Source organism: Micropterus dolomieu, linkage group LG20, assembly GCF_021292245.1.
Source record: "Micropterus dolomieu isolate WLL.071019.BEF.003 ecotype Adirondacks linkage group LG20, ASM2129224v1, whole genome shotgun sequence".
NCBI classification, from domain to species: domain Eukaryota; kingdom Metazoa; phylum Chordata; class Actinopteri; order Centrarchiformes; family Centrarchidae; genus Micropterus; species Micropterus dolomieu.
The window spans coordinates 18528564-18552339 of NC_060169.1; the positions used below are offsets into that span (position 1 = coordinate 18528564).

General features: G+C 38.6%; 1 protein-coding gene across 5 annotated transcripts in view; it reads left to right on the forward strand.

Annotated features, from left to right (window-relative positions):
* The window catches only part of nfat5b (nuclear factor of activated T cells 5b), a 38534-nt gene that overhangs the window by 6071 nt on the left and 8687 nt on the right, over positions 1-23776 (forward strand). For 4 of the 5 annotated variants that reach the window (XM_046033630.1, XM_046033631.1, XM_046033632.1 and 1 more), the window contains exons 2-9: positions 14385-14510; positions 17602-18232; positions 19351-19537; positions 20646-20836; positions 21153-21325; positions 22725-22859; positions 22949-23001; positions 23541-23673. In XM_046033630.1, the coding sequence (XP_045889586.1) occupies positions 14385-14510; positions 17602-18232; positions 19351-19537; positions 20646-20836; positions 21153-21325; positions 22725-22859; positions 22949-23001; positions 23541-23673 (1629 nt within the window). Of the gene's footprint in view, positions 1-14382; positions 14511-16991; positions 17055-17601; positions 18233-19350; positions 19538-20645; positions 20837-21152; positions 21326-22724; positions 22860-22948; positions 23002-23540; positions 23674-23776 lie in introns of those variants that run through there. The other variant, XM_046033634.1, reaches the window with a different exon arrangement.

Consider the following 23776-nt stretch of genomic DNA (forward strand, 5'->3'; position numbering starts at 1 on the left):
AAGGTTTACCTTCCAACAAGACAATGACCCTAAGCACACCGCTAAAATAACGAAGGAGTGGCTTCACAACAACTCCGTGGCTGTTCTTGAATGGCCCAGCCAGAGCCCTGACTTAAACCCAATTGAGCATCTCTGGAGAGACCTGAAAATGGCTGTCCACCAACGTTTACCATCCAACCTGACAGAACTGGAGAGGATCTGCAAGGAGGAATGGCAGAGGATACCCAAATCCAGATGTGAAAAACTTGTTGCATCTTTCCCAAAACGACTCATGGCTGTATTAGATCAAAAGGGTGCTTCTACTAAATACTGAGCAAAGGGTCTGAATACTTATGACCATGTGATATTTCAGTTTTTCTTTTTTAATAAATTTGCTAAAATTTCTACATTTCTGTTTTTTTCTGTCAAGATGGGGTGCTGAGTGTACATTACTGAGAAATAAAATTAACTTTTTTGATTTTTGGAAAATGACTGCAATGAAACAAAGAGTGAAAAATTTAAAGGGGTCTGAATACTTTCCGTACCCACTGTATATATAATATATTTCCTCTTTTGAAATCATATTGTGAAGATACACTATTTTGTTATCCCAACTTGAGCCCACAATAATGGGTAAATCGGTCAGATCTGTCTGAAAATCTATAACTGTGAGGATCTTTGATGTTCACCACTAGCCTTTGGTTCAGGCCCTCAGGCTCGGTCATCTACGAATACTGTACTTGGGTTTTGTCTGCAGTGCCTCAATGTAGTGCCTCAACTCTTTGGAGGTGCTTAGCAAGGCTGAAGAGGGGACACGAGTATCATGGCCCCTTTCCTTCACAGGAACTTTTCTTTAACCTTTTTAGGATCTCACTTTGCTTGCGTTTTTACTGATAGAACCTTCTTCTAATTTTGGTTCCTGGACCCACAAAGTCCCCACTCCTGAGATAACATTTTTCATGGGCAGGAAGTATTGAGGTGTAGTTTGCAGTGCTAATGATGATACTATGATGCTCAAATGGTACTGGATGTACGTTTCTTCTGTTCAATTTTAAGGTTAAGTGTTTCATTTTAGTGCATGTGTGTTTTGACAAAAACAAATGTAGTGGTGCAAATTACTCACACATCTTTACCTTCTTTAAGTCTCTTTGATTAATTTTAACACTAACCTAACTTCAGTAAAAAGTCTAATAAGGCTCAGGTCAAAATGTATCCACCTCTGGTGTTTACCGCACACTTTGTTTTGTCTGCAGCAAATCAATGTGGGACTCGCCTAACCTGTTGTTGTTTTTTTCATTAATGTTTTAAAAGTGTTTCTACTAGAATTTGTTAATTGTATGTGGTGTTTATATTAGATCCTCAGTTAGACCATTGTTACACTCAATAAATATTTTGCATTGCAAACAGAATCTAATATGTTAGCAATTTTGGGATCTGTGTAAAAAGAAAAGAGTAAAATATAAGAAAATGGCCAACAAAATTTTGTAAAATGTCAGAGAAATATCAGTAAAATATCTATCAAAATTAATAAAATATTACCAAAAATATTATTGAAATGTAAAAATCACATATATTAGTAAAATAATCACCAAAATATCAGTAATATATCTAAATAAAATATCATTAAAATATACCAAAAAAATTACTGTATTGCCCTACAAGTCTTTTATTTTTGTTTTAATACGATGAGTATTTTATTTTTTAGTGATACTGCTGTTTTGATGATACTACATTGTATGTCAACATTTGTGGATATTTTTAACCTTACCAGAAGAAACAACATCTTTGGACCATGAAAGATATATTTATATATTTTAAGATATATTTTGAATGTGCCGTTCGGCAGTTTTTTATGTACTTTACTGTGCACTTTTATATATTTTATAATCCACAGTAAACACATAAAACCTCTAAAATACAAAGTGTTGAGTGTTGCCCGGTGTTTTCCACTCTACCCATTCTTTTTGTGAAAGTGCATCAGACCTTTCTCTCTTTGACCTTTTTAGGCCAAGGAGACTTTTAATTGTGAAAATAATCTGCAGATTAATTGATTATGAAAATAATCGTTGATCCAGATTGTAGCCCAATAGTAATCAAATGTAGGCAATTTGGATTTCTGCTTTTCTCCATCAAAGTGTGTGAAATCACTGTGCTGTCTCTGGCATAAGGATTGATTTATAGACCAGCATAGAATTTCTATAAATTAATCTAGCCACAAAGGAGTGGAAAAGATGCTTTTTCAAATTTAGCTGGTGGTTTAGTGTTGACACACGAGTGCTTGTATGCTTTTGCTTCCAATCGTCCTTTGGAGGATTTCTCACACTCTTCTGTGAAAAGCCCAAAGCACCTGTGAGATCTAACATCCACCCCTTGTGTTTCTCTCAGGAGCAAGATGATTCTCAAGACATTAAATATTAAGTGCGGTGACTCTTGGCTGGAAGGAGTATTTCCATTGGCAGATGGGAAGGACCAGTTAAGGTGTCAGGAGATTATGACTAGGCTGTACAGGTTACTGGCTGCCAGGGTATTTCCTAGCTCAAATTGAGGGAAAGGTGGTGCAAAGTATGACATATTGAGCTCTCATTTATTTTAATATGAATATATTAAAATTAATATTTTAGTCTATACTAAATCCTAAGCACATGTGTTAGGGCGCTTCTGCCTACCTGCCTATAGGACGCACTGGCTATGAAGTGAATAATCTTATATCTGTAAAAACAAAAATTAGTGTTATTATGAGATGTTTTAACAATAAGATGGGTTTACAGTGTAGCCAAATAAAAAACATTCACTGACCACTTAATTTACAACCCAAGGCATATCTCTATTCTTACAGTATCGTGCTTTAAATGAACACTGAAATACAAGTAACCAGAGCACCAGCTTCCTGTAATCCAATATACCGGCCTTACAATAAACCCTGTCTCTGTGAAGCTTATCATATCAGTTTTTGTCGAGACAGTGCCAGAGAGCTGTTGATTCAACTTTTTGGTATTTTTTAAAGGTGAATGGTGGTCGTGTATTGTTTGATTGAAATATAGCCTACTAAAGCAAGCTTCAAACTGAAACTAATTGAGGTCCCTTAACCTAAATGAAGAAGTGATTTTTTTAACCCAAATCACAATCTTTCCTCAACCTTACCAGGTCTTTTTTGTGCGTAAATCTAACCAAACCTTAACCAGTGTTGTCATGTCATAAACCAGGTTTATTTTTCAACAGTGAAGGCACAGACAAATTATGTCGTCCTGTCGATACAAGCGTCAGATCAGGAAACATTTTGACATGTTGTAGGGCATAGACAAAATAGGTATTTTTTAGTTTAATTTAGAGGATTTGTTATGTGAACCGTCCAAAACCTATATATATTCAATTGACTGTAATGCAGGACAAAGAAAAGCAGAAAATATTAAACTCTGAGAACCTTGAACCATCAAATATTTGGCATTTTTGCTTGAAAAATGGCCAATCCGCCATTAATCAGTATTCAAGAGAGTTCCCGATGATTGCTGCTTTGGACCTGTTTCAAATGTTGGACCTGAAGATCTCAAAATTGCAGGTCCCATGTTAGTTCACTTTGTTTGTGTCCCACTTAACCAATACCAAACTAAGAGTAGTGAAAAATGCCTGCAGGTTTTTTTTCCCCTTTTGCCATGGATGTGATTTGAGACGCTGTATATGTTGCTTCATGGTTTCAAAGATCTCATCCAGATTTATGTGTTCAACAGTGTTTTTCTGTAGGGGATGAGACTGTCTTTATTGATTATAATCCTGCCTTTCATACTGTACAACCTGTCACATCACCGCATCTCACAGAGAGGCTCAAAGAGAGAGGTATTTCATGACCTTCAGTAATGCTGAATACCTTTGGCATAAAGCAGTCAAACAGTCCATCCTGTGTTTTCATTTATTTTTGTGAGTCATCTGCTGCTTCCTTGGCAGACTGGCAGGATTGGAATGAATGGAACCACCAGACCGGCCGATTTCCACCAGCATCCTGTCATTGTTGGTATTGTTTCTAGCTGTCTTGAACTGACGATTAAGAGTTTGGATACTGAGAGAGATGCTTGGTACTAGTGTTGTGGATGACACATTATTGTAGCAGAGGAATTCTCTTCAGTTGAAAGTAGAAGTAGCACCATTATCAAGATGGTACTAGAACTAGGTTTAGAAAAAGGAAGGTGGCATTGAAAGGGACACTAACCACCTGTTTCATGTACTTTTTTATCTAGACAGAGGTCAGCTTTGTAGACCTCATGCGCACTTCCTTTATCAATGTATCTACACTGAGCAAGAAGCATCAGCCAACACCATTTGTATTTGTTACATTTTGTTGTTAAAGCTGAAGTGTGGGACATTTACATGTAATGTACATGTAAATACAACTCTGTTACGTTCAAGCCCTTGCCAAAGGAGTTCACACAATGCTGATTAAGCCTATCATTGCTGGAATTTTTGAAAGGATAATTTGGGTATTTTTAAGCCTGGGTGGTGTCAAAATGACTAGTCGGTACAAAAACTGACGTCTCGCTCAAGGACAATTCTCGTTCTGAAATCTTGTGAGAGGCGAGCTGTTGCAGGAAACGCTGGTGGAAATGATACACGATACTTTCAGACATATATGTCTGAAAGTATCGTGTCTGCAACACGTAGACAAATACAAGCACAAATATTGTTTCATTTATTCTTTCATTTTTGTACAAACCAGAATCATTTGAACGATGATTTAATTACATAACAATTCTGCACTTTTTTATTAATACTGAACCTAAAGATTTGAGGACCCCTCTGACGACAGGCAGCCACTTGTGCTCCTGTTGGTAACAAGTTGATTGACACTCATTGTTGGTGAAAAGATAAAAAGGACTTAACCATGAAACTGAAGGATTATTGCATACCAAAGAGGGCATAGCTGAAATGTATGTGCATTTTCAGCAGTGCTGAATTTTGACATTCAAAACTGAATAAAAGGAACAAGCCAATAGAATTGGATGTGCAAATCCCTTTTGTACTTTTTGGGCTCTGACTTTGATGGCACGCAGCCCAGCTCTCTTTTTTTGTTGTTGGTTCAGCCTGATGTTTTTTTTTCTTCTACTTTATTAATACCGAAGCCCCCATTGTTCCATGTAATTCACAGATGGAGTTAACAGATAAGAATGTTACAAGTATAGTAGTATTACAAGGATATAATGCTTGGAAACCATTAAGAAAAATAGACCTACAATCAAAAGATGGTTGTCATGTTATACTCGAATCAACCTCATACATTATAGTCTTTTTTTATTTTGTGTAAAGTTGCGTGTCCATAGTTTAATTTAAAACCAAATGTCATGTTCTTCAGTCGGATGGACGAAACGTCTTCATCTCTCAACTTCTCACCAAGTCACAACCTGATCAAATAGAAATACGACTTTGGGGGCAATTTCACTTTGATGATATGCAGGTGTTCTTGATGTTGCTGACTCTTAAAATTACATTTTACTTTTGCAGGGATGTTTTGAGCAACAGGAGCTGTACGGTGTACATTGTTACTTGACCAGACAATAGGCTGTTTTGTGATAGTGTGCTGATTGACCTTTTTCCCAGTCTACTGTGCTTTTGTCGCACTAAACAGTAGACATTCCAAATCCTTAATTAGATTTAACACCAAATCGTCTTAAGTAATTAATAGCTGAGGGCGTAGACTCAGTGTAGCTCTGGAAGGTGAGCTTGAAAGACACATTTTCATGAATCTGGAAAATGGTTAAGTATTTAAGAAATAAGAAACCTAGGAAATGAGGCCATAAAGACTGCATAGTAGGTATAAGCTCTGAAGGAGCAGGTTAGGGTTTAAGGCTGTGATTGTTTAGAAACGGCTTCTCATTTTACAGAATCTTAGCGTTAAGTATCTAGTCCTACATTCTTACGCTGTACTGTTCTGTTGTGAATTTCTGAGTGCCTCAAGACTCAAACAGACCTTCCCAGTGTACACTAAATGTTGACCAAATGCCAGCAGTTTTATCTGTTTATTCCCACTTTCTTATCAAGAGAGTCAACAACTTACATCAGTCCGCAAGGTTTTCAAAAGTAGACCCATGTGCCACAAGCTATTTTTAAATCATATGCACTGTGATTGTAGGTAGGGCTGCAACTAACGATTATTTTTATTATCGACTAATCTGCAGACTATTTTCACGATTAATCGACTAATTGTTTAGTTGTCAATGTCAATGTCAAGATATTGTGAAAAATGCTCATCACAATTTTCCAGAGCCCAAAGTAACATCTTCAGATTTCTTCTTTTGTCAAACCAACAGTCCAAAACACAAAAACTCTTCATTTACTATCATAAATGACAAAGAATAGCAGCAATTCCTCACATTTAGGAGGATTAAACCAGCGATATTTTACATTTTTGCTTAAAGAAATGACTGAAATGATTAATCAATTATCAAAATATTTGTCGATTAATTTTCTTTTGATCGATTAATCGACTAATCGTTGCAGCTCTAATTGTAGGTGGACTGTGCACTTTCTGTAGATGCGCTGTGCAAACGAAGAGTCTTTATGTCGATCATCTGCTCAAAGATTTTTAGTTATTTCACAAGCAGTCACGGGGCCGTCCTAGTTCCAGTTTTTCCACTTTGCTTTGTTTGGATTAAACAAACCGTACAATCAATCATAGAGCTTTAGAGGTGCTGGTATGCTTGTTTTGTTACCTTTGGACATAACTAGGCTGTGTCCAGTGTTTGTGCTAAGCTATGCTAACCGGCTGCTTCGCTGCTGGCTGTAGCTTCATATTTAATGTACAGACACAATAGTGGTATCAGTCTTCTCTAGGCAACTCTAGGCAAGAAAGTTAATAATCATATTTCCCCAAATGTAGAACTGTTCCTTTAATATATGCATATAAATGTATTTTCCAGTTTTTTTAAACTAAATCACTAACTGATTAACTATTTTGCAGACCGTGAGTAGCTTATAATTCAGTTTTACTGTGAGTCCTTTCCAGGCTCAAACTAAATGCGGTTAGCATGGCAGCGTGGTGATGTCACACTGTCATGGAGTGTATGCGTGCGGTATTACTAAAGACTCTTCCTGTTGCCTCAGCACGGTTTTCCTGCAGACAGAAATGCCTGTGTTGGCACACTAAATGCTTTGTTGAACAATTCTATTATGCTGTAGATTGTTAATGTTTATGTTTGTGTAGTAGTCACCTCAGTCTTTAGATGAAAATAGCCAGTCTCTTCAGGATCTTAACTTCACCACCTCGGCCTAATTTCACTGGAGGTGTAGAAGTTTAGTACATTTCAGTATCTGTGTCTAAGCATGGCATCTTTTGGCGAGTATGCATGAGTGTGAGCTTGCGTGTGTGTGTGTGTTGTCTGTAAATAGTTTGAATTCCACTGTTTTCTGGAGTCACGCCTTCATGTTAAGCTTGGTGTCTGTCTCAGCCAGAACTGTATTTTTCCCAGTGACACTGACTCCATGGCACTGCTGTAGCTGGGTGGTGTGGCACTCAGAGGAGCCTCAGTGGGCTGTGTTGTAAAGTCAGGATAGTGGTGGGTGTTTGTTGAAAGCAAGTCATGTAAACTGATGCCTGGAGGCTGTTCCTGGTCACTTCAGGATTAGCTGGACTGAAAGAGCTACATGGCACAAACTTTGAGCCTCGTGTGACACAAATTACTTAGCTTGATCTAAAGCCTGGCTGACCTTCACGTCTTCAAATGGCTGTGTAGAAAGAATAACATGTGAGAGTTTTTCAAAAAGCTGTCAAAACTCAACAATTATTGGGATTGCCGGCAGAAATAGCCAATAAGAAAATGTTTACATTTCTGGGAAAAGTTCAAACAAGTATTTTATCTTTGTCGTTACTAGCCTAATCTTTTTATTTGGAATTGACCTAATTAGAAGACATTCTTCACTGTAGCTGCTACAGTAGAGTATTTTAAGGATAGCTTATATAAAGATGTCTGTGGTTTCCACAAATACTTTTCATTTGTTTTTGGCCTAAAATATAGTTGTCAAATACAGCCATTTTTTGCTTTGGTGTTTCTGTACCCTGAATTGTAGGCTGACGTTAGGTTGGACCAGATCTGATGTAAGTTTGCAGATAGATCTTCCACATACATTACATTTACTCATTTAGCTGACGCTTTTATCCAAAGCGACTTACCATTGCTAAACATGTCTGAGGTTGCATGCCTCTGGAGCAACTAGTGGTTAAGTGTCTTGCTCAGGGACACATTGGTGGATGTCTTACAGTGGGAATTGAACCCGGGGAATATGAATTGATATTGTGATTTTATGTGTTTTATCTGTATACTTGTCATTTCTTGTTCACAGTGATCCAGTGGGTTCACCTATTTTAAGTATTCCTGTAAGATTATCACCACCTCAAACATCCTTTACTGTTTAGACCAGGGGTCAGCAAATAAGTCTGGCATAGGGCCAAAGTTTGTTCAAGCCGTTACATGGCGGGCCATAACATAGTCAAATTGTTTAAAATCCTTAAACACCCATGTGTACGTTTAGCGCAGTCAGTAGGAGCGGGACTCCCGTTGGGAGGGTTGAATGATTGATCCCAACATACGGCAGATATATATTTTTTTCTCTCTTGTTAAACACATGGATTATAAGGACACTTCTGCACGTGCTCACAATAAAGCATGTGCTGCAGTGTGTGCGTGTGCATCCCGGCGTTTGACCCGCATTTGTAAACCTATGGACCTTATTTTCATTTCCCTGAGACTGCATTTTTAGAGGTGTGTCAATATGGCTAAGACTAGAATGACCCTCGATTTAGAAATATTGACTAATGGTCAATCTAATATCATCATTGTTTTAAAGATGATATAATGATATACACTTGTGATCATTCTCAGTTCTAAAAATTCTACTCCTCTCCATCTTCTGACCTTTATTCCTTGTTGTATTCCTGTTTAACAATCAAAAATGTGCGGTTGTGATATACTACTGGAGCTACAGGAGCATCACACAGGCACAATAATGTGATTTTACACATGCTTTCTACTCTAGTTTGGTGATTCTCATCTGTTCATTAGGTGAACATTTTCTCAAATATAATGATGGTGTCATGATCCTTCCTGGATGCAGTAACTGTTTAAATGTAATGATAATACCTCTAGTTATAATGGCTGCTAGTGTGCAGTAAGCTGTAAAGTAACCACTTTTCTTTCAACATAATTGAAGTATTATGTGGTGTAATCATTTGCCATTTATTAGTGACAGGTTCAGCAGTCAAAGTGAAAATTTTGTGACCTGTATTCTATTTAGCTGATATTATTATGCTGTTAGGCAGTGTGGAGTAAAAAAAATGCTATATGCTGTCAAAAGAGCCATATTTATTACTTATATGAATACTTTTCTGCCATCATAGTGTGTATTGACATGCAGCAAAATGATATAAAACCCTGTATGCTTACCTCAGATAAAGAGATTTCATTATGTGATGATAACTTGTGACTATGATGGTGATGAAATTTTACAACAGATGCTGATTACTTTGATGCTAACACTGTAGGAGAAGGGTTCACAACTCATGTCTCAATAACGCAACAGCAATGAATGACTCAATATTAACAAATGATCAAGGTTTGTTTAGGTCAATACTTTGTTAATTTATGAACGTTAAAGATTTCCTCTCTGGTTTTGTAAAGCATCAAATAGTTCCCCCAGAAAACATCAACAGGGAGTTGAGAGGAAATTTGTGGATTCTGGTGGGTGTTGTAACAAAATCAAGGGAGCGCCGCATTGGCAGCGTTGCAGGCAGGTCATGCGTTGAGCATGCCATCACATTACCTGCAATTGGCTTTGTCAATGAACAAACGCTTCTCTGTTCATAACTGCTGCATATCTGCCGCCTGTCATAAAAAAAAAATTCTGACGGCAGAAATAACGCCTACTGGATGTTTTCACTTCACTGCACATTCGCTCGCCCCGCCTCCCCGTCCATTCATGCTTACATCATGTTGTCACACCACTTATACAGTGTGCATGCTTCTTGTCCAGCTTGTAAATATACACTCAGTTGCCAGTGTACACCTAGCTAAAACTATTGCAGTCTAATATAACAGACCCTGCAAGAAATCCTGCCTTCATGAAGGTTATAATGTTCAGTTTTTGTTGATTCAACTTTATGGTCATTTCTGAGGCAGCAGGTAGTGTATCTGTTGAATTGTGTTTGTTGCTATGTTATACTGAGAGGTGCTTCTAATCAGGAAATATGAACACAAGAGCATTTTGAAAAAGAAACTCATCAGTATGTAATGTAGATATGATGAGCAGCTCAGTAATGTCAATTTTGAGTCACTTAATGCAGCATTTAAGACCAGAAGAACATATATGTAAGTTATATCGCAATATTGCAGTATTTGAGGCGATATCTGTTACATATCATGATATAATAATATTGGAGAATCTTTTTAAATGATAGTGATATCTCAGCCAATATAAGTTTTTAATATTAACAAACCTGTTAAATTTGATCATTTAAGAATAGTGACCATAAGCAGGACATTTTGCAGTTGTATAATAAACTTCTGACTACTCTTACAATTTATCAGCTGAGCTCTAATAATAATATTTGGCCCATCTTGCGTCCTTCTTGCTTGGCGAAAGTAACTCTTGTGCTGCCAGCTACATTAATGAATGTGTTACGGCCGTATGACCTAAATGTGAGTGAACTTATAACTTCGTAACGAAGTGTTAAGTAATTAGTCATTCACAATTGGTAAAAAACACATTTTGTGACTTAATTATTGAATAAACCGGAGTTGTGCATTAGATTAAGAAAAGTCATGCATTATCTATACATTAATTAAGTGGTATACTCCTAATTTAAAGGGTATTCTTTGGGGTTTTGGTGTTATCCCTTAGTAGTGGGTGTTGACAAATAAGATAATATATGGTGACATTTTACAGAGATGATTCAGATATTTTTTGCCACAGTGTTGTAATGTTGTTCATGTAATATCCTCCAGTTCTTTCTCCAGGTTTATTTTCTAATATTCTCCACATTATCTCGGGAGAGACGCGACTGCTCAAAAGACTTGTCCCCTGATCTGTGTTGCTATGGAGTCCCTGGCAGCTTTCATGTAGGCTTGGCTGTAAACATTTCAGGGTTGTTGTACATGGTTTGCTGCAGTGGCCACCTTTTGTTCAGTAGTATTCCACCAAGTCAGTAATATAATATCGGACTTGTGTTTCTCTGTAGTCTCAATCTTTCAACATAAGTAAGTTATTCCAACACTTTATTTCTGCTTGACAGGATTCCACATGACAATACCACTAACCCAGTGTTCAAGTTGAAGTACAGAAAAGGGTCTGGAAACACAGCAAACAAGACAGAGAGAGGGAGAGACGTAGGTGGAGTGGAGGAGGGGGACAGAAGGGGAGTTAAATCAGTCACTCAGCCAAAAAACCAGTGCCACGCCCCAGGTGCCAGGGCTAGTAAGAGCAAGCAGCAGGAATGTGACGGAAATGAATGGGAGTGTAAGTCCTGCCATTCACATGGTGAGTGCCTTCTTTTTTCACCTTTAGCCTGCACTACTTACCATATAAACATATCACATGGTATGGTGAGATTATAAAGAGCAAAAAAAAAAAGTTTTTTCTTTAACTGTTGGTTCCAAACATATCTAACTTCATGCAGGAACTTGGATTTTAAATGTGTGTGGTTTGCTAGTTATCCTTGTGTTTATAGTGAGCATGAGTGGACGCCAAAATTTGTTGATGAGTTAATTAGAATATCCGCATTTCAGTTCGGTTGATATTTATCAGAATGTATTAATAGCATGAGCAGACCTGATTAAAACCTACCACATCACCATGGCGTCTGTCTGTGTGAACATGTTTGGTTCAGGCTCCAATATGTTATAATGATGGTCACAGGCAAACAGAAAATGAAAGGTTTTCCCCACTGGTCAGTGATCTGTACAACACGACTGCAGTCTTAAGTTAAAATGAAAACATCATGTGCCATTTATTTCCCAGCAAACAAGGCTGACTTTTTATAATTTTTTTTATCTTCTGCTGTGTGAAAGGGACAGTGTTTTGTCATGTGTAAAGAAAAAATGCACTCTGTGCTTACGAGGAACAAATATGCAGCAAAAAAAAGAATTTGTTTCAGTCTTTAAAAACCTCAAGGGACTTTGGAAACACTTTGAACAGGCCAGCCAGTGATTCGAGACCGCTACTCTGAGAGAAGAGTACATATTTTCTGTCTGTGCGGTTGGCAATCTGTTTACTGGAAGGGTTGCTCACTCAGAGCACATGTTGTTGCATGTGCAGTCAGTCAGTGAGCCCCGAGAAGACTGTAGAGTTAAAGTGTAAATGCACGGGGCAGAGAAGGTGTTTTTGTGGAGGTAGTAGTGGGGGTGGGGTGGGGTGTTTGTGTGCATGTGCATGCATGTGTGTCTCTGATTATGTTTGGAGAACTTAGCAAATAACCAGCAAAACCACACTAGAATCCTGTGTGTGTGTGTGTGTGTGTGTGTGTGTGTGTGTGTGTGTGAGTTATATGAGTTTGCCGAGTCCAGATTTAAGCTCCCTTTCTGGGAACCAGCATTCCCTGCTCTTCTAAAGCGAGCTGTAAGAGACTGGAGGGCTTTGGGAATGAAGAGGCATGGGCTGGTTTCAGTATGTCCCAGGTTTGTCTATTGTACACAGCGAGTGGTAACAATGGGAGGGTTAAGTATCTGATATACACACCGAACCCTGGGACTCAGCTGCAAGTAATTAAAGCTGGCAGTTGGCAGAGAAGAGAGTCAGGCGACTGTAATGGCCGCTCTTAGTTCATACCATAATATTTGGATGATGAATCAGGCTGCTAGTAAAAGTGTTGTCATGCTGTTGACCCAAGGCTTTCTCCCCTGCCCATGTCCTGTTGGCCCTGAGGGAGGCACAGAGAGGAGAGAAAAAGGCTTTGTACGACCCTGCTGCCTGTCTGTAATGAGATCTGATGTTTACTTGGTATGCCACAGCTTTTGCTTTTACCTCAGTAGTCTCGTCATTTTGTGTTTTTTCCATTTGGTTTGGTCCTCCTCAGAGCCCTGAGTTACCATTTTAGCTTTAATGAAATGGACAATCTTGAGATAGGGCATCCATAATCCATCAAGAGAAGGAAGGTTTGCTAAGGTTAACAAAATTTCAGAAAAAGGGCTGCGATTAATGATTATTTTTATTAGCGATTAATCTGCCAAAACCCAAATATATATTTACCATTAAACTGTATATGGGGGATGTAAGCGCCAGGTTTTGACAAGGAAGAAGAATGTAGGGAATAAAAAAGACAATATCTCTGATTCTGAAAGCCATACTTCCCGACATCAGTCAACTGTGTACAAAAACACAGGAACTGGGGTGCAGAGAAATGGAAGCAGGTGCTTTGGACTTATGAGTCACAATTTGAAGCAGCAGAAGGCAGTTTGTTCACCAAAGGGCTGGAGAGCGGTACAAGAATGAGTGTATGCAGGCAACAGTGAAGCATGGTGGAGGTTCTTTACAAGTTTGTGGCTGCATTTCTGAAATTAGAGTTGGGGATTTGGTCAGAATTTATGGTGTTCTAGTACAGGCAGATACTTATTGACTTACTGATTGACACCAAATTTATTCTGCAACATGACAACAACCCCAAACATACAGCAAAAGTCATTAAGAACTATCTTCAGCGTAAAGAAGAACAAGGAGTCCTGGAATTGATGGTATGGCCCCCACAGAGTCCTGATCTCAGCACCATCGAGTCTGTCTGGTATTTCATGAAGAGAGAGAAGCAACTGAGGCTGCCTAACTCCACAGAAGAACTCTGGGTAGTTCTCCAAGATGTTTGGGCCAACCAACCTGCCTAGGTTGTACAAGCGTACCTAGAAAAAGTGATGCTGTTTGAAGGCAAAGGGTGGTCACACCAAATATTGAATAGATTTATATTTTTCTTCTGTTCACACACGGCATTTTGTTCATTGATAAATATAAAACCATGTCTATTTTTGAAAGCATTCTTACTTTATTTTTCCACACCTGCCTAAAATGTTTGCACACTTTAAATGCAGTCCACCATCTACCATTTAAATTTAATGCTACCATCTTGGAGAGGACAGGCAACAGCATGGAATGATTCTTGCCTACATGCAGCCGACTGCAGAGTTTGTGAGAGAGGTGTAAACCTGTTCTGGTATTTCCGATATGTTGCCGACCAAGTTGCGGGTATGTGTAACATGGTGATTACAACATCAACATGAATCAAATTAAATAGAGAAGTGGTATTTCTGAGTCAAAACAACAAGGTATTATGTCATTTTCATTTCATGGAGCTGACACAAGATTCTCATTTTACCAACAAAAGTTGTCGAGTTCCTGTTAATATGTCAACGTATCATCCATTAATTTGTTCCCCCTTCCTCTCTCAACAGAATCGGCGTATGACCTTCTTCCCAGAGAGCTACAGTTACCTTCTTCCACTCAGCAGAACCCAAAAGCCATGAGTCAAAAGAGCGGCGGAGAGGCAGGGCCTCCCCCTTCAGCTGATCTAGCATCAGGTAGGATCCTGTTCCTCTTACATTTATTTCTCCTCTGCGAGCAGGACTGATCATGCCCTACCACAAAAAACACAACTCGTGTAACCGTCTGTACCTGTGGGCAAACAAACACCTGCATACTACAGGAAAGTCTGTCAGAATACCAGCTTGCTGCTCTGTGATCCTCACATGTCAGTCCAAAAGAGGGGAGAAAACTACTTAAAAAGGAAGTCATGTCATTGGAGTTAAATCACCTGAACATGCCTGCTTTCTATACCAGCTGGTAGACTGTGGACTATTTAGTCAAGAGGGATTGTCTTTGTGAATCTCTTGTAGCAACAAAGTGTTAAAATGTAGGTCAAGTATCGCAGGTCTTATCCAAACTTTTTTTTTTGATAGACTATAAAATATATTAATTGCTTAAACCATACGCAGTACACAATAATAGTAGAGAGCCCAACAAAGCTGATTCTTTCACAGCATTGCATACTCAGCACAAACTACTTCAGGCTTTTAGTAGAATTAGGAAGCTTTTAGTGGCTTTAATCACATTGTTGACCATTTCCAGAAGTCCAGGATACCCTATGTTTTCTGGCTAATTACTGCACAATTTAAAGAGAGAGTTATTTTTTAAGTGGGGCTGTATTAGGTGCTTATTCATGGTCTGTGTATTGCCTGCAGTAGATGGTGGTCAGCGTGTCCCCAGTTTGGAAAAGCACAGAGTTGTACCAGCATGGACCCTAAGCAATGTACTGCTGTGGACAGGGCCAGCAGTCAAACATTTTAGCCACCTAAAAGAAGGCCCATTGGAAAAAATCAATATAGCTTCAAGTGTGCGCTATATTTTGAATATTTTCAACACTTTACCTTGCCGTCAGACAGCCATTTCCATTTTAACTACATTTTCTCAATCCTTATTACTACACATAAGCACACAGTATAAAGCCACCTGGAGATCAGCCGTTTGAGAGTGCTGTTGAGAGAGCAGACTGAAATCAAACTTCACTTTTTGTCTCAAGCATTCAGAACAGCATCTCCTTCCTTCCACATGGCCAGCATAGGAATAATTAAAAATATATTTTTTTACATGGAGTTAAATTTGAAACAAATTTGACAGCTTTGTGCTTCACTTTAGTTGTTTTGCTCTGCTCCTCATTAAAGCCCCAAGGCTTTAGAGTGAGTTTCAGTAAATGCAGAAATCTGCTCCTTATGGACTTCAGTGCTCCATTACAGCCATTTGCAGGTGAAGTATATTTTAGTTTACCAACTATACATTTTATTAAAAACTGCCAATAGCATCACCTGCACTGGGTTGCACCAGCTGTGTATAAGTTGTCTTCTAAGTTGGTGCGTAAAGTCGACACTAGAGGTTTAGTAACTACTAAGTAGTGTGTAACTAAATCAGCTACTAAAATTACTTGGGGCATTAATTAATTAGTTAAAACATAAAGTTGGAACTAAGGAAGGTGGCCAATCAACAATCAAAAATATAGTTCGATCGTCATGGTTACCATGCGCATTAGCTTTCTGGTTGGCATGAGCCACTTGGCATCTTAGCACATCTTAGTAAGTTAGATTGATATTGAAATATCATATCAGTAAAATAGGTTTCTGTGGGATAACTGTGTTGCAAAATGGTATCCAATTAATGTAAAAATATTTTTAAAAAACAGCTGTTTTACTGTTAGTGAGTATATTTCTGAGACAGTTTTATGATTTACACCCACCATGGGGCATATGTAACTATTTAGTTGTTACATTTAGTTATGTAACTTATGGTGCATCCGCTTTTATTTTAGTAATGCATAAATCAAACCTTGGTAATAATTTACATTATAAATAGGCTAAGTTCAAACTTACACACAGCTGGTGCAACAGACTGCTGGCTCTTTTCTTTTAATTTCAGTGTTTTTCAAAAGGGAAATAACATTTTTTTTGTTAATTTGCAGCAGTATTTGCTAATTTAAAAACTTTCATCTTGTAGTGAGTTTGGCATAATAGAAAGTAAACACTCATAACCCACCTTTGAACATCTGTAATAACTTTGAACAGAGTTGGATTGCTATTTATGTTGTTGTATGGTTTGTGATTATATATATCTTTGTGTTTTGATTCTTGCTCAAAATGACACTACCTCCATACTTTTTATGTGACTCTTTTTCTTTCCGTCTGTGTGTTTCACAAACTAATGAGTCACCAAACAATCTAGAATGTCATCAGCAGTCTTAACTCCTTTTTACAATCTGCAACGTAACCAGACTTTTCCCCACTCTTCATCTAGTTCATTGTAACTATTTGAATGCTTTTTAAATGACAGTGTATGTCAGCATGCTGGAGCACCATTTTCTGACAAACAAAATACCCTGTGTTATTATTATTATTATTATTATTATTATTATTATTATTATTAATTTATTTATTTATTTATTTATTTTTAAATCTGAATAAATTTTTACTGTTCAGCTCTTATTGCTCATTCGCTGTCTCATTTTTATATTCCAGGAAGTTCCCTCTGAAGCAGGGAGTGTCTGCATATAAAATGGTCTGCAGTTCTCTGCTTCATAGGTCAGAAGCTTGTTTATTTTGTCTCTGTGGCTACGTTCAGTCCCAACAAAATGAAATTTTGTAGCAAAAGAAAGAAAATTGAAAATAAAAGCTCCAATAATTGGCATGCATCACATTGTACATATTACTGTTTTAAATTTCCCTCTCCATTCATCATTTTGGCTAATGAGTTCAACGGGAAAAAAATGCTAATAATAATGATGAATTAATTCAGTTTTTTTTTTTGTTGCAGTTCATTTATTCACAAGCATTTTTAGTCTTATCGCAAATTTTTTAAATAAGGGGGACTGCTCACCTCTCATTTCTTATTGTACTCTGCTTCACATACTGTACAATTACAAATCCTCAGATATCATCAGCACCACAGACACACACCCATTAAGATCCAATGAAAGGGGGAACTTTTTTTGGATTGGATGAATAAAAAAACAAAACAAATAAAAGCGAAAAATAAACAATCATGAACAAAATTTTGCTGCTTAAATGGGACTGCTAGCCAACACTGGTTGGGATGCCTTTATTCACTGTCTAATTATTTGCACTATAGATGCCATGTCCTCTTCTATGACCATGGAAGGCCCCCGCAGTGCTTTTCCCACCTCTTCCAGCTCCGGCATCCATTCCAGTACTTCCGCCAGTGACCAGAACCAAGTTCACAGCAACAATGTTGACCAAGAGGACACCAGGAATAGCAGAGTGGTACCAGAGGCTGTCGGAGCAGAACGTGGGAATAGTAACGGCAGCAGTGGCGGTAACTGCAGGGGTAGCAGCGAGTTGGGAGGAGGAAGAGGCGCAACATCCCAGGACGCCCAGTCACATCACCAGATGACCCCATCTAAGCGACGCACCGTATTGAACATCTCTCCACCTCCACAAGACCTGCTTGATGATAGCCGTATGTCTTGCCAGGATGAAGCCTCCCTGGACTCCGAGCAGAGTAGCAGTATGTGGATGGATGACTCTCTCTCCAACTTCAGTATCACAAGCGCTGTGTCTTACAATGACAACACAGAGGTGCCACGGAAGTCCCGCAAACGGACCCCTCGCCAGAGGCCTGGTCCTAGGTCTGTGCCTGCAGAGGAAGCCAGCATGGACGTGTTTGATGCAGACAGTGCCAAAGGTCCACACTTTGTCTTGTCACAGCTCGGCCCTGACAACAAGACTGGACCAAAAGGAAGGTTTGTGTAACCCTTAGATGTAGTTAGTTTGAAATTCTTTAACTGAGATTGACCAGATAAACTCTAATGGCCAGAACATGTCCACGTCACTCCCCTCGACATCTCATGAAGTTGTCAAAGGAGACTATGGTTATGTAAAGATGGGTGAATAATTAAGAACATTAGGTGTCTAAGGAAAATGTTACGCCTCCACAAGCTTCCAGGTCAAAGTCTCTGAAGCTCTACTGGAGGGATGAACTCCAGTGTTCTTCCAAAAATATTCTACTGCTTCAACCATTAGAAACAAAATTTTATCGGCAAATATTTTCATAATCAGTTTATCATTTTTCAAGCAAAAATTACAAAAACTCTGGTTCCAGCTTTTCAAATGTGATCATTTGCTGTCATATATAAAGTCAATTAAATATATGTATGTTCTGGACTGTTGGTCAGACAAAACATGCAGATTGATACTGTATTTATACAGAATGTTTACACACTGGAGAAAACAATGACTCCACCTATTGAAGTTGTTTACTGAGTAGTTAATTGACTAGGCCCAGTGAAAGTTACACAATTAAGTAGGTAGTTTCCATTGTCTTAAAGGCCCCTTTAGATAATCTCATGCAATCTCATCCTGGCTGTCAGAATTGGTATTATTATGAAATGGCATATTGCATCACAGCTGGAAATCTTCAACAAACCACTCTGCCTCTAAAGTTCCCACCACACTTTGGCTGAAGAAGAGCGGTTAGATCAGAGGAGAGGGAGGGGCAGGATACTGAAGTACAAACAATGGTCAGCCACAGTGAATCACAGAGCTTCTCTCAAAGACCTAGGATAAGCAGAGCAGATTAAATAAACAGATAACTCTGAACACTTTAAGAGCTAGGGATAGAATATGTTTGGTTGATGGAGGACCTGTTAACTCTGCATTGCTTAGAGCACCATGGCAGGTGGGGGGTCCTGAACAAATAAAGACAGGATCATAATCTGTCAAAGTGAGTTTCAGACATTCTTTGCTTTTTCCTCCACAATATCAGAATATGACAGCTCTGGTTGCACAAACTGAAATAAAATTGATAGAACGTGTTAGAATTAGAAGTGATTTGCTGGTGTCAAACCGCTCTTTGTTGCAGCTCTGATGATCATCAGACAGCTAAACAGAAAGTAGGAACCCTTTCAATGCAATACCCACAGAAGAGTGAGGGGAAGGAGCTGAAGATCCTCGTCCAGCCTGAGACTCAGCACAGAGCCCGCTATCTGACTGAAGGCAGCAGAGGATCAGTGAAGGACCGCACTCAGCAGGGCTTCCCTACCGTAAAGGTAAGTGTTTGTGTGTGCCTTTTTTAAAAACTGGAAAGAGCCTTAATATGCTCGGTAGGGATGTCGCTAAGTTTTTGGGGTTTTTTTGCCTCACTCATCCAGTGTTATGACAGTCTGCCCATTAGATTTTGATATTTCTTGTGTACGATCGGACCTCCGGGTGGAGATGTGAGAGGAGTACTGGTAGTCAGTAATACTTTATGAAACTGCAATCTCTCCCCATCATTCACCACTCCAGACCACTGATTAACTCACAGGAATCCAAGTGTCCAATCCGAGAATTCAAATGATGACTAAGGAAGATGAAGAAGAGTCTCAACAGAGTGAGTTAGGAGCCAGACCAGAGACACTGTCCAGCGTTTGATCATTAATAAGGTTTAAGTGTGTTGTTGATGTTAGCCCAGGAGGTGATCTGGAGATGAATCTGGGCAGAAAGCAGTGGGAGTTCTGCTGGATCAGTTACTGGCTTGTTTGTACTGCCAGGGCTCATGAAGAGCAGGCGGACCCAGATGCAGAAAACGGGCATGTCAGAAATAGAAGGTAACAACAGAAGATGACGAACAGGTAGGCTTTTAAAAGGCTGACTAGAATGCACAAGAAGGTGGAATGAAGATGGGCTGGCAAACAAGCTAAGACTAATTGGGGAAGGTGCTGTAAATGAGCAGGACACATGAAGCTTAATTGCTTGATAAGTTGAGCTTGTCAGGCAGGGCAGATGCCCCCATCTAGGAAGAATACTTTGTCAGCATCTGCAAAATAAGAGGAGAAAACTAGACGAGACAAAGCAGACAGCAAACAGGTTCAGACGCAGGAGCTGCTATCACAGGACAGGATATTATAGCACAGGGCAGGATAGAAAATGATCTAATTCTTACCATATCATGTTTATTTCTTTTTGATTAAGCTTTGAAAGCGAGTGGTTCATACATTTCTCGGTACAGTCTGTACTTTGAATTCTAGTCTGAATTTTATTTACTCGCACAAAACAAATGATTGACACTATTTCTCTATATGCCATCCTACAACGTGTGTCATTTTTTTGCCTTCCTAATTTTGTAACAATTTTTATAATGCATAATATTGCTTGTACCTTTTTTTACTTACACAGCTGGAGGGAGTGAATGAGCCAGTGGTTTTGCAGGTGTTTGTGGGAAACGATACTGGCCGTGTGAAGCCTCATGGATTTTACCAAGCTTGCAGGGTGACCGGCCGCAACACTACAGCCTGCAAAGAGGTGGACATTGATGGCACAACCGTCATCGAGGTGTCCCTTGATCCAAGCACCAGCATGACACTAGCGTATGTACTTTTCTTGAGATTGAAATCTGGTCATTTTTGAGATAAATGTTACTCCAGTAAAGAATTTTACTTTAATATGTTAAACCACAAACTGAGCACCTTTTTGAGAGCATGTGTTGCTTTTATGTGCACGGTTGTACACACATATTTCAAACCAATTGCCTAAGAAAGCCATTGCATAATGGATACATGTGAGCTGTAAGTTAGATTTATGAGATGGTGGGGTATTTAGTGTTGTAAAATGCTGCTAGTTTAGCAAAAACTGTGAAGTTTGTTGTTTAAACGTTTTCTAAGCTACCATTGTCTCTCTGTATAGGGTTGACTGTGTTGGAATCTTAAAGCTCCGTAATGCCGACGTCGAGGCTCGCATTGGTGTGGCAGGGTCGAAGAAGAAGAGCACACGGGCTCGGCTGGTGTTTCGGGTCAACATCCCCCGTCCAGATGGTTCAGTGCTCACATTACAGACTCCCTCTTCTTCAATCCTGTGCAGTACGTCAGTCTCCTTGTGTTTGTGTATGTGGAAATGCTATCAGATCGTAGATATTTGCAAATAAATAGAATCTATAGATTGTTGCAAACATTCTGGTGTATTATTTCACTGTATTAAACCAGTTTCAAAAGAGGCAAAGCAAAAAGTTGACTTGCAACCTACTTTTTTACCAGGAATAATTGCCATTATAAACTGAGCTGTTTTCTTCTCTTTATACAGAGGAGGTCCTGTTTGTGAAGTTTAATATAGCCTGAAGTCAAGAGAGTGTTGTCTTTTGATGTCTGCATTTGGAGACGATGTGCAAGGATCCTGTCAGATCCAAGTGTTATTTGATAATGCATACAGTATGAGGGTGTGGTCGGTTTCATAAACAGGAAGGACGCTTAGGGCCATAAGAAGGTTTCTGAGTAAGTGGATTTGGGAAAACTGCTTTGAGAAAGACAGGGGAGAAAGAGAAAGAAAGGACAAAACAATAGAGGTGTGTGGACTATTCTTTACACAGAGCCAGCATGCAATCCAGGGAAATATCTTTCCACGAAACAAAAAAAATAGTAATCCTACTTGGCGTTTGTGTGTGTTTATGTGTGGTTCAGAGTAGTAAAAAAGGTTTGTGAAATGTGTTTTAAGCTTCAGGTTGTTTAAAGTTGTTGTTTTTTTTGCCATTTTAGAGGCTTGTAAGAAACAGCCAGTATTTTAGTTGTTTTTGTAGGGTATCTGCATATGTATCTGAAAAGTCTCCTTCATTTTACCTTGTGAACCCCGCAGAAACCATATTGTTAAACTCATTCGATCCATGTGTTTAAAAAAAAAATCAATGAAATTGTGTGATTTTACCAGTTATATTGAGAAAAAAATATACCTTTATATGAACATCTCGAGTGTGTTGTAGTATCTTCTTCATTTATGGCTATTTATACTCAGGTCAGTATCCAATAAAGCCATTGTGTCATATCGAAATGATGTTGGCAACCCCAAAACATGCCTAAATATAACGTTTGTACTTTTTTTCAATTCTAGGGATTAATCTGTGAATATATCAGTGTGTGGTTTGTATATTAAAAATGTAGGAGAATTAGGGGGAATAGAAAATCAAGGAAAAATTCTTTGAGGCATTATAGTCACTTTCTTGCTATGTATTTATAGTTTTCTCTTCACTATTAACAGAAAAAAAAAGTTCTGAGCTGACCTCGCCATAAGAGGAACTCACTGACTGTAAATAACAGTAAATTGTGTCTTCTCAGAGCAGGAAACTTTTGGATTTTAGCAGCTTAACATCTATGTGAAAATAAATTCAAACCAATCTTCTTCTTTTACTTCTTCTATAAAACCTGTGTTGTTTTGGTGAAAATCGGTAAAAATGAGCCTCATCTAAACGGTTTATTTCTGCTCTGTTTACAGCTCAGCCTGCAGGAGTGCCTGAAATCCTGAAGAAGTCACTTCACAGTTGCTCAGTGAGGGGAGGAGAAGAGGTCTTTATTATTGGCAAAAACTTTCTTAAAGACACCAAAGTCATATTCCACGAGAATGTTTCTGGTAAGAAATTAAGTTGTTGAAAATGATTGTCCATATATTTTGTGTTTTTCATTTTTTGGCAGTAAACATGCATCTTCTGTCTATTCCAGATGAGAAGTCGTGGAAAGCAGAGGCTGAAATTGACATGGAGCTGTTTCACCAGGTAAAAATGTGATTGTTCTTGTGTTATTTCTGTACCGAATGATTAATGCAAATTATTAATGAGCTGAGTAGGTAGAAGCAGCCATTTCAGATTTGCGTGGGGCTTAAGATGTAATCATCTTAAATGGCTTCTGGTTCAAAGGTTTGAGTAGTCTCATTGTGTTCTGACGTAATTACACCCAGTTCTCAAAGGCTTTACTGAATGTGTCTCAACAGTCCAGTAACAAGCCCTTGTAAATAAAATGTCCAGAAGTAGATGAAATGATGTATCTGCAGCTAGAAAAGGTTCTTGTATTTAACACTGTGGAGTTTTCTTGTAAACAGATAGCTTGTAGGTGCAAGGTGAGCTTTTTTCAAACCTTTTGATAGACAAACTGAATACAGTCATGACTGTGTAAATCCAATCTGCTCATTCTTTTGCTGCCTCCAGTGCAGTACACATTGACATTACAACTTTTTCCAGTCACAGAAAGTTAGACTATACTCTGTACTGTAGTATTTATTTTTACCAACTTTTTTTGAATGATCTTCCCCCCAAAGAATCACTTGATAGTGAAGGTTCCTCCATACCAGAACCAATCCATCACCTCTTCAGTGTGTGTGGGAATCTATGTGGTGACGAATGCTGGGAGATCTCATGATGTTCAGCCTTTCACCTACACTTCAGATTCAGGTTTGATTTGTCATTTTCAGTTACTCTAATAAATAACAAAATAGGTTTCTCTGTATCTGTCTCTTTTTACAATCAACTAATGGAAAGACCAGCTTGTTTGGAT